Genomic DNA, 21,881 nt, shown 5'->3' with positions numbered 1-21,881 from the left:
GATGACAGATGTGAACATGTATGCGAGAAACTAGGGTTTTTTCTTACCTTAGTAAGAGCTTTACTAAAACTACAGTTCATGAGCTGTTTGTTTCCACAACTTGTTGGCCCATGAACAGCAGTACCGAGAGCATGTTGTGCTAAACACACAATCTCAAGTGTAACTCCAGACAGCAGAGCGGGGTACTGTGTTGCATACAGACCTTGGGTTGTGGTTTGGCCACTTCTTGTACCACTCTAGTGTTTTTTTTTCTTGTAATGAGAATGGTTCAGAAGAACCTCTTGCACAGTTATATGAAGGAGCACAGATTTTGAAGAGCACGGCATTTATAAGAAGGACAAAATAATGCTTTGGAAACCTCTTGCATATGAAATAAGGTTGTGTGTATGCGTTCACACCAAACTGAAATCTTAACTATCTACCATGTAGTCATATACACAGATCAGTTCATTTTGTCTCATTGAAGCATAGCTGCAAAGATTCACCTCTTCCTTAAGCTGCTCTTTCTGATTTTAGCCGTTGCCTTTTGAGATCTTGTGAAGAGATCTTCTTAAAAGCAGCTGGAGGCGGAGCAAAAAAAAAACCCACTAAAACTCTGGCATGCCCCAAACTACTTGTCTATTCAGAATTCAGCCCTCTGGTTAAGAACTGCAAACTGCTGCATCTGTTCTGTGTGTGTGGCAGGGATTGAATGAGGAATTCCCCGAGCACAGATGTGATGTGTTCATTTGCTGTTCAGAAATCTTTAAGCTAACAGTCAGACTTAAGTGCATGGTTAGTAAGATTTTGAAGTATGAATGTTAAACTGTACAGCAACTGGATTGACTCCTTAGAAAACCAGATTTAATGTGTTCTGGAAGGCCGATGGTTGGTATCACTTTCTGGTCGATGGAGCCTCCTCTGGAAGATTTAGTAGGCTTTGTAGGTTAATGTGAGGGAAGAAAAAAATGAGCACATACTGCTTTACCTCATACAGTCTTTTAAAGTTTGTTCTGTTTTGCAGTGGATGGCTTAATTTTGCAATAGTTGTTTTCTGAAAAAAATCATTTTTTTTCTTCCTGAATATGAGAACTGTGCTCAATCCTCGAGTATTTTCTCTGAAAGCAATTCTTGTAAAAAAAAAAAACAACTGTTGCTGAATTGCACACCAAAGCACTGAAAGAAGCTAAAAACTTTTCACTACAGTAGGAATGGTGTAGGGAAGAGATATTACTTTGAATGACAGCTTCCTGAAAAGAAAGCAGAGGCTGAGGGAGTTGCACTTCATTCCTTGCACACCGAGTTAACTAGAATGGCTTGTAGATTTAACACTTCAATGCAATTTCAGTAGCTTCATTTTTTTGCAGTGTTCTAAATGTTTCTTGAAATTGCAGGTCTTGTGAATGACAAAGATTCCAAAGATACCATTACAGAAGGAGAGAATCTGGAAGAGGATGAAGAAGAAGAAGAAGGTGGAGCAGAAACGGAGGAACAGTCTGGAAATGAAAGTGAAGTCAATGAGCCAGAAGAAGAGGTGAACTTAATGATTTATCTTGTCTTGTGTTTAAAAAAGGAAGAAAGAAAGGAGTAATTTTGATACTTTTATTTTAGTTTGGTACTTTCTGAAGCCTTTGTATGTCACAAACTGTTAGCTGGTGAGGTAGGGTATGCACAACCAGGTCAGTACACTGAGGGTATCTCTGTCCCAGTTTGTATATACAGAAACTGGAATGCAGAGTGTCTGAGACTCGAGAGAAGGTGGTAGAAACTTGAACTGTCACTTTTACTCAGTGTGCTGCTCTCTAGCAGAAAGGTGCCTCTGGTATTTTGGCATGAAAATACGTTCAAATCATTGTCTTTATCTGTTGTAGAAGCGAATGTATTGACTGGATGACAAAGCAGTCGTGTAGTAAAAATAGCAGGTATTCAGAGTGTGCCAACAAAATGTGAATAATAATAATACTTATAGGGAGTAACAGCCTTCCTTGTTTACTGTGCCAGTAATCTTTTGAATCAAAAGTGGCGCAGCCAATAAAAAAGCAGACATGTACATAAAAATTCTAACTTGTCACTGTGATGCAGCAAAGTTGACATGACAATGTTACTATTATGATAAAATGAATGTATCGAGGAAATAGGCAACACTTTTTCTCCTGTGTTTGGGTTGATTTGGTTTACTAATAAGCTGTCTTCCAGTTGATGACTCTTGGCATTGAAGTTTATGAAGTTTGGTTGGTTTTGTGGTTTCACCCACGGATTAATAATATTAGAATAAAAAATGTTTGTTTGAGAGCAGGAAGAGGCACCTCTGGAGTTCTTGTCCAACTACCCTTATCAAAGCATGTTCACCCACAGCTGGTTGCCCAATTCAATACAATGTCCAGCTCAGTTTTCTCTGAAGATGGGTACTCTCAGACTCTCCAGGCATTTTGTTCTAGTGTTTAAAGACCATCACATTAATAAATAACTAGAAAGAAAAAACAACAACAACAACAAAAAAAACCAACAGTAATTCTTGCTGCCACAGCTAATGTGTAAATGGAACTTTCCAACTTTCCAACTGTATATTCTTGAAAATGTGAAGTAAATGTAGCTGAGATCAGTCTGTAGAATTGGTGAGAAACAAACAACAAACAACAAACACTGTGACTGAATTAAACAAATTCAGATGGAGGTGGATTGGGAAAGATGCAGAAAATGTGAGAGGAACTGAGTGCAAGTGGGTTCCCTTGTTTTCCTCTATGTTAATTATATGCTTCTGTGCCTTTATTGCTTGAAACTGACATCACTGTGTCAATGATGATCAAACAGAATCAGTTACGTAAGGCCTTGTAATCTTCATAAAGCAACTAGTGAATAAGTCTTAACTTTTTATCTTAAAAACAGTTAAAAATTGATTCTCAAATAATAAACAAAATATTTCAGGAGGGCTCTGACAATGAGGAAGAGGAAGGCGAAGAAGAGGAGGAAGAAAACACTGATTATCTTACAGATTCTAATAAGGAAAATGAAACAGATGAGGAAAATACAGTACGTATCATTGCTTTAGGAAAGTGATTTATGCTGCTTTGTTTTACTTTAGTAAATGCTTTTTTTAGCCAGTGCTTCTCATAACGTAATTGGAAAAACGCAGCAAGAACACTCCTTGATATTCTTTCAAATATGTTTTAGATCTTCTATTTGCAGACTTTCTCTATTAGTTTCTGAAAATACTCATGTAATAAACTTAACTACAACATGGTTTCACAGGACTGTGCATTTTCACGGGTAGGTAGACTGGAAAAGATTGCATAAGTGATGGTTTTGCAATATCTGCAATGGTAGCAAGCTGGTATGGTATAGGGTAAGCTAGTTAGTCTGCAGTCTGTCTCAAAACTGAAAAGGAGACAAATGAAGAAGTGCATAACACCTAAAATACAGGTTTTTCAAATGGCAAATTGCAATATCTGTACCAAACAACCAGAGTAAGCTTAAATTGTAGTAGTGATCATTATAAAACAGCGTATTGCAGTGCTGGGTTTTAAAAGCAGCATATAAAAGCAGTTTTTTGTAATCCGTGTTGTTATATTGAGGAGAATAGACTTCAGCATTGCATACAGTAAAGAGACAAGTAGCATTGTTGCTAGAAGCTGAACTGAGCTCCAGCACTGTGTGGATAGTGGCATTTATCTGGTACTAGTCTGCTGTTTTAGCTATTAGGGCACTGGAACGTGTGCTGACAAATGGTGCTCATGACATCCTGCTGCCCTGCTGAATCCCAGTTCCAATTTTAGGTATTGCTGACTAAGAAAGGACTTCTTTATTAGTTTTGTATTTCACTTGAAAAAAGTTGAGTTATTTTTTCCAAGTGGCGAGCTATACCAAGAGACACATTAAAGGAATATTTTTCTTGTCACGTTATGCTTTCCAAATACTGAAGAATGGTATTTGACCTGAAAAGACCATGTAACTTCATGGATCTCAAGGGAAAATCAGTTACATTAGTTGTGTTGGAGGGTAGATATCTCCTTGTATTTTTGCCAGCTCTGTGTATAATCTTATGGATGCCATGCTGTGTGTTCAGAATGTTATGAGTGACTGACCTTCGTAACAATGATGGATGCAGCAAGTTTCAGAGAATATTGCTTTGAGAAAATAATCCAGCCTTAAACTTTTGTAACTTTTCAAAAGACTTTTGTGTATGTCATGGGAGCAATTACAGTATTTTTTACTTTACTTCTAAACTGAATCTTCGTATTTCTGTTATTGATGTAATGGTGTTTGTTTGGTTTTTTTAACCCCCATTGTAATAGGAAGTAATGATTAAAGGAGGAGGACTTAAACACGTTCCTTGTGCAGAAGATGAGGACTTCATTCAGGCATTAGATAAAATGATGTTGGAAAATCTTCAGGTATAAGTTTCATTTTCTTCAGTTAATGTAGCTGTACAACTCAGATTAATGCAAAACTAGCAATACTAAAGAATGACTTTTTTTTTCCCTGTGACCTCTCTTCTGCAATTGATGTGTTTGTATAAGTTGCTTTCAGATATTTAATAGTTTGTCCAGTGAATGTGACATAGTCACAGGTATTTTATTGGATGAGTAACTGCATCAGATATTAGGCAGTGCTTTTGACTTTAATATAGACTACCCAAGCCTAGCTTATTAATAGGTCTAAAATGTAGTTGCACTTAATTTAACGTAACTAAGTGCTGTATAGGATTGTCAATCACATCAGGTAAATATTTGAATACTGCAAACCCTGAGTGCAGGAATACATTAATAGTATGCAGCAAAAATTGCTTAATACATGATGTTTGTTCTCAAGTGTCCATAAGTGTCTCTAAGTTGTTTTTCCTTCACAGTTAAAGTATTCTCTCCTTGTAACTTCCTTCTTCGCAAGCAAGGAAGCCAGAGGAAAATGCAATAACGCCCTGTGAACTTATTTATATGTACTCTGTGTTCTTGGAATGCTAGTTTTTTCTCATTCATAAACACGTGAACATTGACAGACTTACTGACATTTTAAGCATTTATCATTTATGCAGTTTACTTTCTTTTAATAGCAACGGAGTGGTGAATCAGTTAAAGTGCATCAGCTGGATGTTGCTATTCCTCTGCATCTCAAAAGCCAACTGAAAAAGGGTCCCCCACTTGGAAGTGGGGAAGGAGAGTCAGAGTCTGGAGACACCATGCCCTTTGTCATGTTAACACGAAAAGGCAACAAACAGCAGGTAAGAGACTGTGTCAAGCACAGATTCTCCCCTGAAAATGGGGCGGAGGAAACTGTCTTTCACTTTTTAAGTCATAGTCCAGCTTTGACAGACAGGGAATGTTTTATTTCTTCATCATTTTCTCTGAATAGGATACAGACGTCTTAACCTCTTAACAAATACAGAAAATACTGTATTTAGTTCCCTGGAATTCTTGTTTTGTTTTGTTTTTTAACAGAAATCAAATGTAACAATTCTGTAGTTAAATTGCACCACTGTTAATTTTGTTTGCTGATTACATTTACTGGTACAGTAAGACAGTGTTTTCTGTCTATTAAATACTGTTGAAGATGAATGCTTGCAGTTGATTTGTCTTTTCAATTGTGTAAACTGGTAATGAAAGCGAATGACTCTAGTGAGTTTGTGGACTGCAAAAATAAGGCTTTGTTTCGTTCCCTCAATCAGCACCTTTCAAGCATTTACTCGTCATTACTTTGTTTTTGACGTTTGTTACCTGAATTTCTGCAGTAGTCTGAAGTTGCTGAGGTATATAAAGCAGAAACAAAATCTGCTTTTTAAGAATCTGCGTGGAAAGTGAGGTCTGTTACCACAAATAGTGGAACTAGTAAGTGTGATTCCATATCTGCTTTTTAAGCTTCATTATTCAGTTAAGAAAATACTGTGCCTAAGCGTTTTTGGAGTGAAAATAGTGTTACCTGCTTGAGGAGGCATATACAACTTAAGTTTAGTAGTGGCTAACTGATTTCCTTACTGCATTTGTTGGGTTATTCTATTTTTCTGAGGCTTGAAAGTTGCATGTGAAGCTTTAAAAAAGTTTAATTAGGGAATTCTTAACTATTGTCATTGAGTAGGAAAGAGATATAGAGAACTCTGAAAACAAACAAGTGAAATCCAAAACCCCCACAGTGTTTGTCTCTGTCAGGGTAATTTACTGGGAATATCTGGAGTTACCAACAATTTTAGGGTCTTCGTACTCTGAGGGGAAAGTATTGCTGGCATTCTGTGGCTTGAAAAAGAAAGCAGAACTTGTTCAGGAGCTGTCCCTCCCTCTTCCCCCACTGTTTGCTTTTGGGAGTAGGCTCTTCCTGCCAAAACTCCTCCAAGTGTTTCTAGAAATGTTTTAAAAAGGGGAAAAAAAAGAAGTCTGGACTACCAGACTACTCCAGTTCTTGAGTCAGTGAAAGGCTCCTTTGTCCATAGTTGTGCATTCAGGGAAAAAAAAGCTTATTTTTCTGTTAAAACTGACTACTATGCAGGAAAGAAGAGGTGGAGTTGGAAATAATTGTTTCTTATAATTCTGTTCTGCCATCTGTGAGCAGAATGTGCACTGAGTTTTGCAGTATTGGATACCTGATTTACTTGTAACTTCTAGCCGTAAGCTTTCAGAACTCTAAACACAGGCAGAAAGATTATCCAGACAACCTGGAGGGCTGAAAGTAATTTCTTACCGTGAATCACATGGTAAGCATCACCACCTCACTGCAGTGCCAACCTAATAATTTCCTATCATTATGTTTGATCTCCTGCTCTTTGCTAAAGGTAGTGCTGCATCAAGAAATCTTCACTGTTAAGGAAGTATTTACTGATGAAAATGAAATCTGATGGGCTTCCTTCTAGGGACTGATTTTTCATAGTTGACATCCACCCATTAAAAGCTCAGTTCCCATGCCAGTGTTCAGCCTGATGTTGTGGGGCATTGCCTACAAGTTTTTGGATAGACCAGTCTAACAGTAGTTGTCCTGTCACTGTAAAGAAGTTGTGTGACAAAACCCACAGAAGTTGTAGCAGAAATAAACACCATTATTGGAAATCACCCTTTAGCATCGGCATCAGCCACAAAACATGAGAGAACAAGGGGAAATAAGTGTTGGCATCGTAAGGGGAGAGATCCAAGATGGTAACAGCATTTGATTATGAACGCAAATGAGTGGGATAAATTTAGAATGTTCTGCTGTGGAAATAAAAGCTTAACAAAGATCTTTTCCATGGACAGCTTCCAAAATCTCAGTTGTAGTTTTCAGACAGACAGTACTTCTGAGGGGGTAGTACTGAGCTCACCTTTGAAGTAAGATGGATGTAATGCGTTCAGTGTGCATATGTAGATGTTTGGCTTGTTGGCATGGAGAACACAATTAAATTTGATACCACTGTTCACTCGTGGCCATGGAGGAGCTCTAAAGAGCTGGAATAATTCACAAAAGGAAGAGCACTGGCCAAGAAATGCTGTAAGATATCTGAAATCTTTTACAACACGCCTCCTGAATTTTCACCAAGGATAAAAGTGGAAATTCTATTTGTAGGCTTCATCTCTTTGGAAGTCAGAGAACTTCAGAGAAAGAGGCAGCTGGTTTGAGCTGCTGGTGTTCCTATCTCAAGACCAGTGTAACTCAGTGCGGGATATACAATGAGGCTGGCATCAAAATAAAGAAATAAAGCCTATAGCTATGTGTACCTTGTGGAAACAAAATCAGATTTGTTCCTATAAATACTGTGATGTAATTACCTATTGCCTCTCTTCTGTGTGCCTTTGGAGTATCTGAAAACTGTGTATTTTCTCATGTGTTGCTAAGCAAAGTACAGGTTGGGGGTGGGGAAGGAAAGAAGAAGAAACGATCTCATCACAGTAATATGGAAATAACCATTATCCTTCTGTCTTCTGGCTTTTTTAATATAGGGCATTTTTTTGTTGGGTTGTTGTTGTTGTTCTATGATGGGCACTTAAATATATTTTTATTTGTAGTTTAAGATCTTAAATGTACCGATGTCTTCCCAACTTGCTGCGAACCACTGGAACCAACAGCAAGCTGAGCAGGAGGAGAGAATGCGGATGAAAAAGCTCACTTTGGATATCAATGAACGCCAGGAACAAGAAGACTACCAGGGTAAGAAAATAAGAGTGTACCTTGTTTTTATCATCAGAAGATGTGCAGAAATATCTGTGATAATTAGCAGTACAAGTTCTGAATATTGATTTGTTGCACTTAATGGAAAAACTCTACTTTGGTTCATCATCTGTTGCATTCTCCCTGTTCTCTGTGCTCAGAAGTTTTTGCAGCTCTTCAATGAAAGGGAGTTTTAAAGTGGGTCTCAATAAATATGAGCATTTCTGTTTAGTTTGGAAGAGAAGAAGAAATGGGATTACCGTTTCCTTTAATAACAATTCAAAAAAGCCTACCACAACATTAATCTGCTGTTTGTGACGTTGTCTCAGTTACTGGAAGAGAATTGAGTTGGATGCAAGAAACGTTAATTCTGTACAATTAAAGCTGTTGTTTTTAGGTGTAAATAGACAAAAATATTTTGAGTCTTGAAGGTAAGACTTAAAAATATTAAGTGTTAACCTCTGCCTAATAAATGGAATCTGTCCCCTCAGCTTCATGTTGCTGGATGTTCTAGGAGCTCTACGAGTCCGGAGTGTGGGAAGTTCATATTAACAAAGTTTCATACCAATTACACGATCCCTTTTTAAGGATAAAGAGACAAAGAGTTTGGAAAGTGGGCAGATGGAAACAGTACCACGAATTCAATGTATCCCCTAAACCACTATGCTGGATATATTTGGGTTTTGTTTCAGGCTCAACTTTCCTTGGCTTACTCAAATAGCAAACAAAGTCAAAACGAAATTGGTGGTATTCAGTTCTTACGTTAGCTTTTCCATTTAACGTCTCTGAAGTTCCTGCTCTTTATTTTTTTTATGGTAAGAATGTTGCAATGTGGTGGTAATCACAGGATGAGTAGTTAATTATCAGGAAATCTCATTTAATGTGTTTAGTGAAAGGTCATTATTCATCATGAAATGGAAAAATTTAAATTAAAGCAGCTCTAATTGGGGGGAGGGGGAAAAAAAAATCCCCATAAAATCAACCCACGGTATCTAACACCTCCTCCTGGATTTTGATCATGCAAGAACTAAGCATGTGGTCCTCAGAAGGAGGGAATTTTCCCAAGTGTCTGCAGAGCTCTGAAATTGTAATACAGTCAATTCTTACTATTAAACATCCTCTGCTTATCAGTTTTTTTTCCAAGACGCTGCCTTTTATGAAGCCCCCTCATGGAAAAGAAGCACTAGATGTCAGAATTACTCTCACATGCTTTTTTTCAGACTTCTGACGAGTTTCCCTCATTAATGATAATTCTACTACTCTTTTAATGGTCAGGGTGTTTGTATTCTTGGTTTTTCAACTTGATGTATGAATTCATGTGTATCTCTAAGAATCAGTCAATTTAATGTATTACTTTATCCTAATTGTGCTTCCCATCCAGAAAAAGATCACGTTCATTTTGTCGTAATGAAATGAATTAGGCACCTGATGTGAATGGATAACCACTAGTAAGCAGTTTCTTTTTGTTCTTAGATTATTTTCTTTCTAGGTGCCGTTTGTAAAGTGCTCATTCAAGGGGGAATCAACAATGAAGAAACAGCTTTTCCTGTAACTGATCTCAGTTTTAAAATTGGCTCATTTCTCTTCTTTTCCAATAAGTAACACAAATCCAATGGCATTCCTGTTTAGAGCTGTTTGTGTGTACACACATTTTTAAATATATATGTGTGTGTTAAAGTGTTGTGCAGTTGATTGGTCCTTTTGAAGCGTGTCTTTGCCCGTAACAAGTTGGTGCATATATACAGACATGAAAGAAAGGGTTGGTTTTAAGCTTCTGTTTCAGGCTTTGAAGTTACCAAGGGAGTTAGAAGTAACAGAGTTCCTCAAGGTCGTCCTTGCATATGTAAATGAAAAAAGCCATAATGAATGAAAATTCACCTGTGTGAAGTACTTCAGAGTATTATTAAATAAATCACATTTTGTAGTGCTTATTATTGTTATTATTTGGTACTGGGTGACTATACACAAAAGTGCAAGTCTGAATTAGATGCTTCTTCCCTGGAAGATGGGCAGCACACCCTCAGCCCAGCTCATCCATTGTGTTCTTCTGCCATTTCTTCCTTCCCTTAGTTTCTCATTTTCTCTGTTTCTCAATTACTGACTGTCCACAAATTCCACTGATTCGTTTTCACAAAGAAGACAGACGTGTACGTGGTTCATTGCTTCCAGCACCAGCCTGACAGCGTACCACAATCCCTTCTTATTTTCTACCTGATCTTATCATTGCCTTGTTGTGGAGATCTATCCTGAATACAGAATTGTTTTGTAAGATATTACTTTCTGATGTTCACAAACATGGCCATTTAATGTCCTGAATGGCTTCCTTTGCATTTTTTCCAGGTTTTGATGTGGTTTACTAACTATTAACACCAATACTGCGCCTTAAATCTTTCATAGGTTCATAGTTTCTCTAGTACTGGATGGACAGCTCACTGAAAGCTTTGCATGCAGTTCATACATGAGCATACAATCCCACGAGACTCCAGTTCTGACTTGTGCGGGTCTTTGGGAGAGTGGTGGAAGTTTGTTTCCTACAGGCGATGTGTCTCCAGTTCCAGATTGGAGATTGGCAGAGATTAGAGAACCAGACAGAGCAGACTTTCGAACGTAATCAGTTTAACAGCTTATTCCACTTTTCCCCCTTTTTGTTGTTCCATTGAACAATGAAGAGTCTTGCACAGGTAGATTGTAAGAAGTATTTCTGTTCAGTGCACTCACACATGGGCAGAGTTCATGTGAAAGTTCTTGCTGTGTATTTGTAATTGTTTTGGACACTTAATAACCATTAACTCCTAAAGAGTAATTTTTTGTCTTAACAACAATGAAATGAAGTCTTGCCAAGCTCCAACGTGTCATATTTTACCTGTCTTGAACTGCTCAAGAGTTGGGTGTCCAGCACTAAAGTGGGTGCTGTGGCCTCTTCCTGCATCCACCTGCTTCTTCCCACTGATCATGCAGTGAAAAATCCCAGCCAGAAGACAGTTGGTGTAATGTAGGTCAGCTGAGTCACCCTCCTCAGGTGTCTCTTCTCTGTAAAACGATCCTATTAGGGCTACTTTAGACAAAGACCTGACTTCTAGATGCTAATTTAGGACAAGTTTCTCACCGAGTTTTTAATTGAGAGCATCATTGTCCAAGTGTTGCTATTTCAGGGCAGCTTTATGCTATGGCTCCTCACAGTGCGGTGAACCTTTAACTCTACTTACTGATGCAGTCGATGGCTGATATTTTTGGAAAGAAACTGTCATAGCTCCATTATGAAGCACCTGTGATGAAAGCCACTGCTGGCAGTTCCTTCTACAGGAACATCTGGAAATGCAGGTTCACACTGCGGGGTACTGCGGATTTGTCTGTGTAATTTCTTAAACTGAAACAAAAGGCTGTAGTAGAATAGCATGCAAAATGTTGACCCAGTCGTAGCAAAGTGTAAATAAGATGCTTTTTATTTACTTAATGTGCCTGTATAAGTTCCTTGTCAATAAGATGTATAGAAAATGTGTTTAACTTCCTTTCTGTGTGACGTTACAGAAATGTTGCAGTCTCTGGCACAGCGTCCAGCTCCAGCAAATACGAATCGTGAACGGCGGCCTCGTTACCAGCATCCAAAGGGAGCACCTAATGCAGATCTAATCTTTAAAACTGGTGGGAGGTAGGACACTCTTCTTAAATGTTTCAATTCTGGTTCTGGGCAAGTAATTACCTCCATAATCAAGACAGATAATGATCTGCGTAATTCAAGTAGATCTGTTGGTTGCTTCCTTTCTGTTAAAATCCTGAGTAACATTTTGTGCTTCTAACATAGAGTCTGTGAATACGTCCTTGGCAGAGGCTGGGAGGGCAGACGGTTGTTTGTCAGTTATGAAGTGGTTATTAGAGCTGAGCCTCTTGTTACAGGGGAAAAGATGCAAGTCCACTTCCCTAGTGAGAGGGGGCTTCTTTTTCACTTGGAGGGTGGTGACACACTGGAACAGGTTGCCCAAGGAGGCTGTGGATGCCCCATCCCTGGAGGCATTCAGGGCCAGGCTGGATGTGGCTCTGGGCAGCCTGGTCTGCTGGTTGCTGACCCTGCACACAGCAGGGGGTTGAAGCTGGATGATCATTGTGGTCCTTTTTAACCCAGGCCATTCTATGATTCTGATCTTTATTTGGTGGCCTTGAGATCTCTATCCAGTGTTTAAAAGCCTGAAGGGAAAGAAGATACAGCCAAGGCAGGGAAGGGATAAGAAAGCCTTTCACTTGTGGTGCACAGAAGTGTACCAAAAAGAAGATTAACATGAGAACCATTCCTTAATAGTCATTCTTTAACCATTGCTTAATAGTTGCTGGATGGCTTTAATATAATCTGTGTCTCTTTTCTCACTCAAATTAATCTTCAGAGTAAGCTTTAAAATGAACTCTGCGGCACAAAACTAAATAAACTGAGGCTTGGATGAGATGCAGTACTTTCACGTTTCTCTTTTTAAACATAAATTTTGGAGGTGGTTAAATGGAGCAATAAAGAGAAGGGGAAAACTTCACCTACCAAGTGGGTTTGTCTTTGTAAGCTAGAAATAAGTTAATAATGTAATGTGTTACATCACGGCAGTATCACCAGCATCCCTGCTTCGTTCTTGTAAGCATTTTATGGCACTCTGATCTCTTATTCTGCTGGGTCCCCCCTACTGCTTGTATATGTGGTTCTTTTTGAAGCTTTTTTTTTTTCCCAAATATTTTAGGGAAAATGTAATATAGGATTTTACCCTAAACTGGGTCAGACATTGTCCTGAGAACAGTTTGATCAGTGTTTGCTTGCTCGGATACTTGTGCCATGTGCTTGCAATTCTGATAAAATTCTGTGTTATGCAATTTGCTCTTTGTTCCCTTTAATCTATAAGCTCCTTAGAGCAGAGACCAGGAAGTTAGTTTTAGTGGGCAGACTTTATTTGCAGCGTAGTGCAACAATCAGGCTTGCAGTTATGCATTAGTTGAGCCGTGTTAGTCTATGGAAAGAAAACTGAACTCACAGCAAAGGATGTTTAAGCATAGCTTTGTTTATTGAAGACTGAGTCTGCCCATGCTTTACTAGCATAGTATAGGTTATACATTGCTGTCTGTTCTTTTCTTTGAGAGAGGAAATCTAGAATGAGAAGTCGTATGAGGATATGGAAGATCTGAGTGAGTAACTCTCATAGATTCTGCTGCAAAGCACAGTCTGACAGGTCTGAAAGTTAATGGCAAGATAAGGGTTTTGCTTGGCTAAGAGTAGGAGAGCAAGTTGGTGTTTTAACTGCTAAACGTCCCCCTAAGGGCCAACATCTCAAACATCCTTCAGGAAGGTGGATCCAAATCTTTCTATCATAATAATTGACTCAAAAATTAACAGAGCTCTCTTGTATGTTTTTGGCCCTTGACGGCTGGATCTGATTTTGCAGGTAACCCTGCTTGCCCAGCAGACTGAGTAACCTCCAGAGGGCCCTTTGAACCTCGAGTTTTTTGTGGTTCTATCTTGGTCTCGCAGGGCCCTAACATAAATAAATGATCGAGGTAACTCTATTTCCTGACAGCAATCTCCCCACCACACACACATCTGCAGCCCTTTCACCTGCGATAACACTGCAGTAAGTGGGAGAGAGAGCGGATATCAGTGGCTGTAATGCAGGCATCACATAAATAAGGAAAATCTTTTTGTAATACTCCCTGTTATTTATTAATAACCTGTTTCTGCTGTGAAATGAACACAGCCAGCCTTCCCACTTCTGTCACATTTCTTGTTATTTGGTTTGAGCTGAACGCTGCATCAAAAATCGCAGCTTACTGCTGTTTGTAATCGCCTGCTTCTGTAGCCTCAAGCATTAGGACGTATTAATCCTGCAAGGAGGGGATTCATTCTGGGACACAAACATGTAAGGTTGGCTGACCTTAAAGGTAATTTACTGTGACTCCAATTAAAAGTGGAATTCCTCAGTTTGCTTCAGCTGAACTCGGCAGGCTTCACTCTTACCTCCAATCTTACCTCAATCTTCACTCTTACCTCCAGTTCGGTAGCACTGAAAGAGGACTCTGGTTATAAAACCGCTGCACTCCAGCAACTCTATATTTACAACAGTGTTTCTTTGTGTGGTATTGTCAGGAAAATACTCTTTTTAGTGAAGTGAGGGGCTGTTCTTCAGCACTGGGGAAGCGTTTTTCCTATGTTTGAAGAGGACTGAGATCCATTAAACAGCTTAGCTCTAAGAAGGGAAAATAAATGACCACGTTGTATGATTTCCTTTTAAGCATAAGCTTCCAAGGCAGAAAACAGAATCACGCTGAGAGGAGTCTTCAGCAAATCAAAAACACTCGGTAGAGTTGAGCCTTGCCTTAAAAACACCCAGTGATCTCAAAACTGACGGCTGTTCTGAAAGCGCAGCCAAGGATAGAGGACCTGTCACTGTCAAAAGGCCCACCGGGATGCGTGCATAAGCTGACAAACTAAATCATACTTAATTGGTAATTTCAGCTCTTCAGTTTGCATCTGACTCTTATTTCCCTTTAATAAAGAAGAATGAAGCATGAAGGTAATAACAGGATGTTAGGATTTTATTAGCCAGATATTCTCATAACAGTATTTTGTTAATGCTGAAAAAAACAAGAGTATGGCTAATAAGGAAAAATGTGAATTTAAGCTCATGATTTCCTGTTCCAGCTGCTGGATGAGAATAATTCTTACATCATCCTTTCATAGCTGTTGGACTGTTACATTTTGAAGCTTTCCATTCGCTTATTAATGGGATGTCAGAAGCCACGGGCAGTGTAAATCAGATTGCTCTTATCCTGTTCACCTCAGCATGGCTGGCTGCCATTCCCTTGTGCAGGTGTGGCAGTGTCTCAGGGATGGACCGATGTATTCCTTGCTTTATCTTCTGCAATCTTCAGCTGTCATTTCTTACAGTCTTTTCCATTCTTTTTGAAGATATGGGAAGACCATCGCTTCAGCTCCATCATTTGGCTCTTGGTTAAGACAGTGAAACTGTTCCCATCAGTGTTTTCTCGCTAACTTAAATTCTTCCCATTTCATCTGTAATGGATCCATCCTCATTTCCTCACACGTACTGAGGTTTAGTGTTTCTGAGCGTTGTTACAAGTCCCAGTTTTCTGCTCCAGGTAAAACCCCACATCTTTGTGTTGTGTGGCACATGTGGCCACTACCAGCAGTGCGGCTGAGAAGATGACTCAGGTGCTTGTACAGTCAAAGGCATTAGGAACAGGGAAGGGAGGCAAATTTGCCTTTGCATACGCAGTTGAAGTTGCTTTTAATGACAGCTCTGTACAGGGTTTGATCTTACCAAAGGCGTGTTTGGATGGGGTTTTTTGAACAAAAGGGGGTCATTTTTTCCTCTCATTACTTGCAAAATCGTATAGCAAAGCACGTAGCTTTTGTCTTCAACCACTGACCTTTAACTCCTCTGTGCTGGTGACTGGTTTGGGGAGAAATGCCACATGAAATACCTGTTTTTGGAAGTAATGCTGCTGCCGTGACTTCTACCAGCAGCATCCTGCCCTGATCCTTTGGAACACTGCTCCCCTGCCTTATCTACCTCCAGCGAACCGTGCCTCCTCCTGTTTTGGATGAGAGTAACCTGTGCTAAAATACTTCTCATGTTGAACCACACGCCAATGCTTCTGAGTGTGCCAGGAGTTGGAATGTTCTGTTACATAATCCTAAAGCACAGTTACCAGTGGTGCATCAGCTCGGTACTGTGCTTAAAGCACCAGAATGCTGAATAACTGGAGTACTGAATAACAAGAGTGGGATACATAACAATACCGGACCACTGTGGAAACCTTTTCTGTTAAAATAAATGTAGGAAGTGCTGTATCTTGTAAGCTGGTTTTAGATTAACTTACTGTTTATCAAAAGCTTGAGGTTCATGCAGTAATGTGAAGAATATGGCCTGATTTATTTACATTGTAAAAGGCTTGAATATGTGGTGGCGCAGCTTCCTTGTGGGTGTAAATATGGCCCAATCTTTACCTTGTTTTGCACTGCAGAGTTTTAATGTACAGTCTAGAACTCTGCAAATGCTCATCGTGTGCTCATCAGCACAGCTCTCAGTTACTGCATCTGAGGCAGCGAGACCCACTTAGCACTGCTTCTGGGTTCCTTCTGTATCATGCTCCTGCAAATGATGCAACTTCTCCATGCACGTTTCATTTCAGTGCTGTAATACGTGAGCTGTGCGCTGCAGCAGCTGAGCATCGTGCCTGGGAGGATAAGCCAGCTCTCTTTGTTCCCAACAGTTTCAGGTTCATCTCATTGTGTGGGGAACTTGTTTTCCTGATGCGGATGTCTGCCTTATTTTGTCCAGCATGGTCTCTTGTAAAATGTGTACGGGTAATAGAAATATGTAACTTTGGTACATGGAGGCTACAGGCATATCAAAACCACCAGCAGTGTACTGCAGTGTTTGCTAATGGGGGCAGGACGGAATATTTCACATTAAACTATATATTTTTTTTTGATCTCTTCTTTTCTTAGGAGACGTTGATCCAGCAGCAAGTGTCATTTCATTAGGTCCTGTATCTCTGATGTTGTGGATAGTGGAGTCCTCCAGCAATTAAATGAGAGCAGTGGACACATCTCAGCATGTCAGTCTAGAGCGTTCGGAATGGAAACCTGGGCCAGGCTGGGGCCGTGGGGCAGAAGCAGCCTCCTCTCTTCCCCCCAAAACCCACACAGAACACGTGGAAGCTTCCAGTCATGGCCTGCCAAAAAAAAAAAAAACACAAAAAAACACAAAACAAAACAAAAAAAGCTTTTTGCAATGGGAACCATGTGAGGGTTACTCTTCTCATAGGAGCCAGAAGTCAATGAATGAAATGGTCAGCTTGACCAGCAAGCAGCTCAGTGAAAACTGCAATCAACCTGCAGCTCAGATGGATGACACTGGAATGGAAAAGGTCTCGATGGCTCAGTGTGGGGGAAAACAAAGTTCTACGCTTGATGCAAACTGTATTCTCTTTGTGTTGGAAGGATATTCTTTGGGGGCTGTGAATCTACAGCTGAAAAATGTGGAGCAAACAGCGAAATGCGAAAGAAAACTCTGACGTTGGGAGAGCTTATTGTGGAACATCAGCTACTCCTCACAAACCTCTGGTTAAGAAGTGACCTTTTGCTGCCAGACAAGCAGGAAAGATGGGTTGGGGAGTGGGGAGGGATGAAAAACTTAGGAGCCAAGGAAGTAAAAATGTTTGTTAAGGTTTAAAATAGAACGTGAAGTTGATTAACACGGGGTGTTGACTCATCCTGCTTAGAACAGCCTGACACCAGCCTAAGGACAGGGATATAGCTGAGCCCATTGTATGTACCATTGAAAACCAAAACGTGCCAGTCAGCGTCACGGGGAGGTTGAGGAGCGGATCCAATGTTGTGTTGATCTCCATGGGTTGGTAAACCTCTGTGTCTATTGAAACAAACACATGAAAAAGTTTAAAAACAAACAAACAAAAAAAAGATTTAAGTCTGGAAACGAGTAGGATTTTCATTTTGTTTCTTAGTAGAAGTGAGGTTTCTTGGTCTGTTTCTGACAATCTGTTATTTATTAGCGTAGGTTTTTGTTGGCTTTCAGGTAGAAGTAGTTGATTCAGTTAAGGAGCTCACCTGTATGTTATTACTAATTCCTTTGTTTTTCTTTTTCTAGCTCTTTTGAGGTTCTTTTTACCACTGTTTTTTGGTTTCTGCATGTAGGAAGGGAGACTTGTACAATTGTAACATTTCATAACAAAATGCCGCCCGATCTTCACCAGCTTCAGAAATCTGACCTTTGCCAATGCTGCAATAAAGTGTTGTAATTTAGGGGTGGTGTCCGTCTCTTTACGTTGACTCCAGATTGTAAAAGCAGACCACTTAAATGATGGCCTTCAGTCCAAGAACTGAGCAGGGAAGGTGGAAAAGTCGAGCTGTGTGTGAAGGAGTGGACATAGAGCTGTACATAGTGCACATAGTGTACATAGTGGACACTGTACATAGTGGACATAGAACTGTACTGGCATGTGGTGTAAGAGCCTTTAGGGCCTGGGAAGCCCTGGGCTGATTGAGGCACATCTCCCCTGTGGACCGAGGTACGGCTGGCTGTGGGATGTGAAGTGCCCCTTCTCTGTGGGAAGACGGTCTCTGGTTTGAGTCTGGGATGGAAACAGCAGCCTTCTATGAATCCCATTTGTAACTGTGCTCCTTCAGCAGAGTCTGAAGTTCTGCAGCAAAATGATTTCATCCGTAATTCACATCTCTTGAGGTTCTGCTTCTCTGTTGACAAATACCTGCCTGTTCCTCGTCATTACAATCTCAGCCTTAAATTACTGAGGCTGGCTTCCTTTTCTTCCCTTGCTGCTAAGGCCCAAAGCGATTCCATTTTCCCACTGAGTGTTGTCTGAGCTTTTACAAGAGCTTACAGCAGCCAACGTTCTGCTTTGGATGGCGACTCCATTGAACAGAGCACAACTTTGTACATTGCTTTGTATCTTTACAGCCAATTTACCCTAAACCAAGTGCTCAAGAATTGGTCTCCTGTGATCTGCACGTCTCACTGCTTTGCCAGCGCTGCAGGATGTTTATTTCTAGCTGACAGCCGCGCATCTCATACAGTCGCTCTTCTTTTCCTCCTGCGTGGTGACCCAGGTGCTCTGCGATGTCACTGGGGCTGTGTGACAGGTCTGTGCTCTGCTATCAGCGCACGGGCAGAGCACAGAGGATGTCCTTGCCCAGAGGATATCAGAGCAAGCGATCCCAAGAGTGCTGGGAAGCAGTGAAGTGCAGAGCGTGTTCCCATCCGGGAAAGCGTACGTAGGTGGATGAGAAATTGCTTCGTGTCCTTGACTGCACAAAGGATTTCTCCCCTATCTTATCTTCCTCTGGAAAGAATTCGGACTCGGCTCCAGGCGTTTGAAGCTGAGCTTTCACTGATGTGAGGCGCATGGAGCTGGTGAGCAGGAAGTGTGCGGTGTGCTTTACGGCACCGCGGCTGAAAGCCTCTGTGAGCGCGGGGCTGAGGTTGGGTGGTAGGAGATGATGCTTGTGAGTGGTGAGGCATCGGCGTGGTGTGGCACTGAGGGCTGTGGTTAAGAGGGGGTATGGTTGGGGGTGGGGGATGGTTGCATTGGTTGATCGTGGTGGTCTTTTCCAACCTTAATGGTGGTGTGATTTGAGGGTGGTGAGGATCCAAAACACTCAAGGCTGAGATTCACTGGGGACTGCAGACAGAGGCAGCACCTCAAGCTGCAGCTGATGGACTGTTTTTTCTCTACCTTGCAATGCTGTAATGTGATAAAATGAAAGAAACACATATATATATTATTATTATGAATTGCTGAGGTTTCAGACTTGCTACGGCTTTATTAACTCTGAAGTCCTCCCAAGAAAGGAGTCTGTTCTGTCTGTTCTGTCTGTTCTGTCTGTTCCGCAGATGGAATTGCCACGCACAGCCGCAGCTGATGCACACCAGGTAATTTGGCGCATGTGAAGGCGCAGATAACGACATCTGCATTGTGAGAGCTGCCTGCTCTGCTCAACTTCTCATCTTTTCCCTTTATTAGCCGGCCTGTTCCCTTGCAGCAGTGATTGTGTGCTTGGCAGGAGCCCGGCGGAGGCGCTCCAGCAGTTTGCTGATGCCGAATTCTCTTTGCTTTAAATGGGAACCTTATCTGACTTCAGTAAACACGGTGCCATTAGAATGTGCTGACTCGCCTGCTCGTTTCCAAAGATGGCCTTGGTCAGCTGGAGGCGGTTCTGGCCATTCCAGCTGGGCAGCACCAGTATGGATCTGGATGGGGACAGCCGAGGGTGAGCAGCTGTTAACAAACAGCCCACGTGCATTCAGCTGCAGGGAAACCCCACCGCAGAGCATGGTCAGATACAGAGCCCCAACCTGCAGTCATCTTGCTTTCTGTCTGAAGGTACAGGTAAATGGGGAAGTCGTTAAGAGCCTTGCTAGTTCCCTACAGTTGTCCTCAAGAGGGGATGCTGTAGTTTAAGACCACATATCCAAGAGGGAAAGCTTAAGAAACACCATCACAGCACCGCCATGTGCCCACCATTACCTCACTCAGTGCTCTTTTCCATTCTCCCTTTCCTTCGGAGCTTTGTAACCTGTTTGTTCTGTGACGATGCCTTTCCCCTCTCCTGTGCTTTGCTGCCCCTCCTCACAACTCCTCTATCAATAGGGTTTCCTCACCAGCGCCGAGCGGTTCCCCACGTGCTGCACATCGGAAGCTCTTTGGGTAGGAATCAAACAAGTGCCTCGATGTCAAAACACTGACTTGCATTGTTTGAGGTATAAACTTTGCCTTTAAGTTGTTAGGGTCAGGGGAGGTTTGTGACATTAAAACACGGTGCTTGTGGTCGCTGTCAGGAGAACAAACACGGAGTTGTTAATGACAACAGTGCTCCTTCCTTCCTCTCTCCTGGCCCTGGAGCTGAGCTCTCAGGCAAACAAAAATGGTGGTGAAGCTAAAAGTGGTGGGGGAGGTTGGTTGATGTGCACCTGTATGTAAGAAACATGTTGTGTGGAGGATCAAGGCTGCAGTTTGGGTACCTTAACCTGGGGGGCTCACCCCATATCGAAGCAAAATGCCTTTTGGCTCCACGGCTGCTGCCCACAGGGTGATGCTACAGAGCAGAGCCCAAGCATTGGGGATGGGATGCGCAGGGAAAGGCTGCGCTGTGCAGACAGTGCCCATTTCCTGGGCTTGAATGCACTATAAAACTCTTGTTGTAAATAAAAAACAAACCTAATCAGGCAAACGAAATCCAGTTAGGAAGGCAGGAAATGTTCCACGGTAATGAAGTTTGTCTGTGTCGTGGAGCTTTACGGCCCTGTTGAGCCACTGCCCTGGTGCTGGCTTCTATGTTGGAAATAGAAACGTGCTGACAACTATTTCCTAATAGAAGTTTAAGTAAGAAGAAGCATCTCCCTCTTTCTGCAGCACCTTGTTCAGCCTGGAGAGGAGAAGCCTCTGAACACCCAGAGCTCTTCAGAACATTAATTACAGCTCACAGAAAGCGCAAAGCCGCACAAATGAAAGAGGAAGTGAAGCTGAACAGCCCTGCACGCCCGCCAGCTGGGTGCTCTCCTGCTCCTCACACCTGTTGGCTTTAATCCTCAAGTTACCCAAGCCTCTTCTGCTTTTGTTTTGCTGGCTGCAAACAGCAGGAGGTTAATTAAGGCCCAGTGGAAAACCTGCAGGCTGAGAAGCAGCGGCTGCCACCACCCATCTTCCCTTCCAGGTCCCTCCAGCTGAGAACACCACTGACCCTTCAGCTCCGTTTGAAGTGCGGCGTTTCCTCCTCTGGGAGAGGTCAGTTCGCTTGGGAAGAGAAAAGCCCACATGAAAAATGTGAAAGCAAAGGGTGTGTCCTCATGGAAAGGGTTCGGCTCCATCCAGTCTAAGGACCCTCCTTACCTCAGTGGGAAAGTTATTTATAGGCTGGGAGTCAGCTCTGCAGGGAAGAAACGCCGTGCAAGCGAGGCTGGGGTTGTTCAGCAGAAGGCGAGGGGAGCAAAAGGAGAAGTGGCGCACCAAAGGTCTGCAGCCCACTCAGCTGTGAGAGCTCAGAGCAGCTGTATGAAGCTCACTGTACCTGCACCCAGCGGCAGTGCGCAAGCACAAGGCTCAGCTCACAGCCCTGCTTGGAGGGCTGAGCTGTAGCTCACACACCGCCAGCAACACTAAGGTAACAGTTATTAGTGTTATTAGCCATTAAACAGTCACTTTCCTCCTTCAAGGAAGAGGCAAACTACCGTGGTACTGAATGGAGTTCTGGTTCCCGTCAGCTCATTGGTTTTATCTCG

At 41.6% G+C, this 21,881-nt stretch overlaps 1 protein-coding gene across 3 annotated transcripts in view; it reads left to right on the top strand.

Moving 5' to 3' along the window:
* UPF2 (UPF2 regulator of nonsense mediated mRNA decay) overlaps positions 1-17,891 on the top strand; it is a 52,793-nt gene extending 34,902 nt beyond the window's left edge. For 2 of the 3 annotated variants that reach the window (XM_072350653.1, XM_072350743.1), the window contains exons 16-22: positions 1,374-1,513; positions 2,905-3,009; positions 4,272-4,370; positions 5,027-5,194; positions 7,935-8,076; positions 11,605-11,725; positions 16,574-17,891. In XM_072350653.1, coding sequence (XP_072206754.1) covers positions 1,374-1,513; positions 2,905-3,009; positions 4,272-4,370; positions 5,027-5,194; positions 7,935-8,076; positions 11,605-11,725; positions 16,574-16,583 — 785 coding nt within the window. In that variant the 3' untranslated portion in view covers positions 16,584-17,891. Of the gene's footprint in view, positions 1-1,373; positions 1,514-2,904; positions 3,010-4,271; positions 4,371-5,026; positions 5,195-7,934; positions 8,077-11,604; positions 11,730-16,573 lie in introns of those variants that run through there. The other variant, XM_072350838.1, reaches the window with a different exon arrangement.
* The last annotated feature ends 3,990 nt before the right edge of the window (positions 17,892-21,881 follow it).

The sequence above is a fragment of the Excalfactoria chinensis genome, chromosome 1, assembly GCF_039878825.1.
Source record: "Excalfactoria chinensis isolate bCotChi1 chromosome 1, bCotChi1.hap2, whole genome shotgun sequence".
Taxonomy (NCBI): domain Eukaryota; kingdom Metazoa; phylum Chordata; class Aves; order Galliformes; family Phasianidae; genus Excalfactoria; species Excalfactoria chinensis.
The sequence above is the reverse complement of the archived record's forward strand: the minus strand, read 5'-3'. Positions and strand labels throughout refer to the sequence as shown.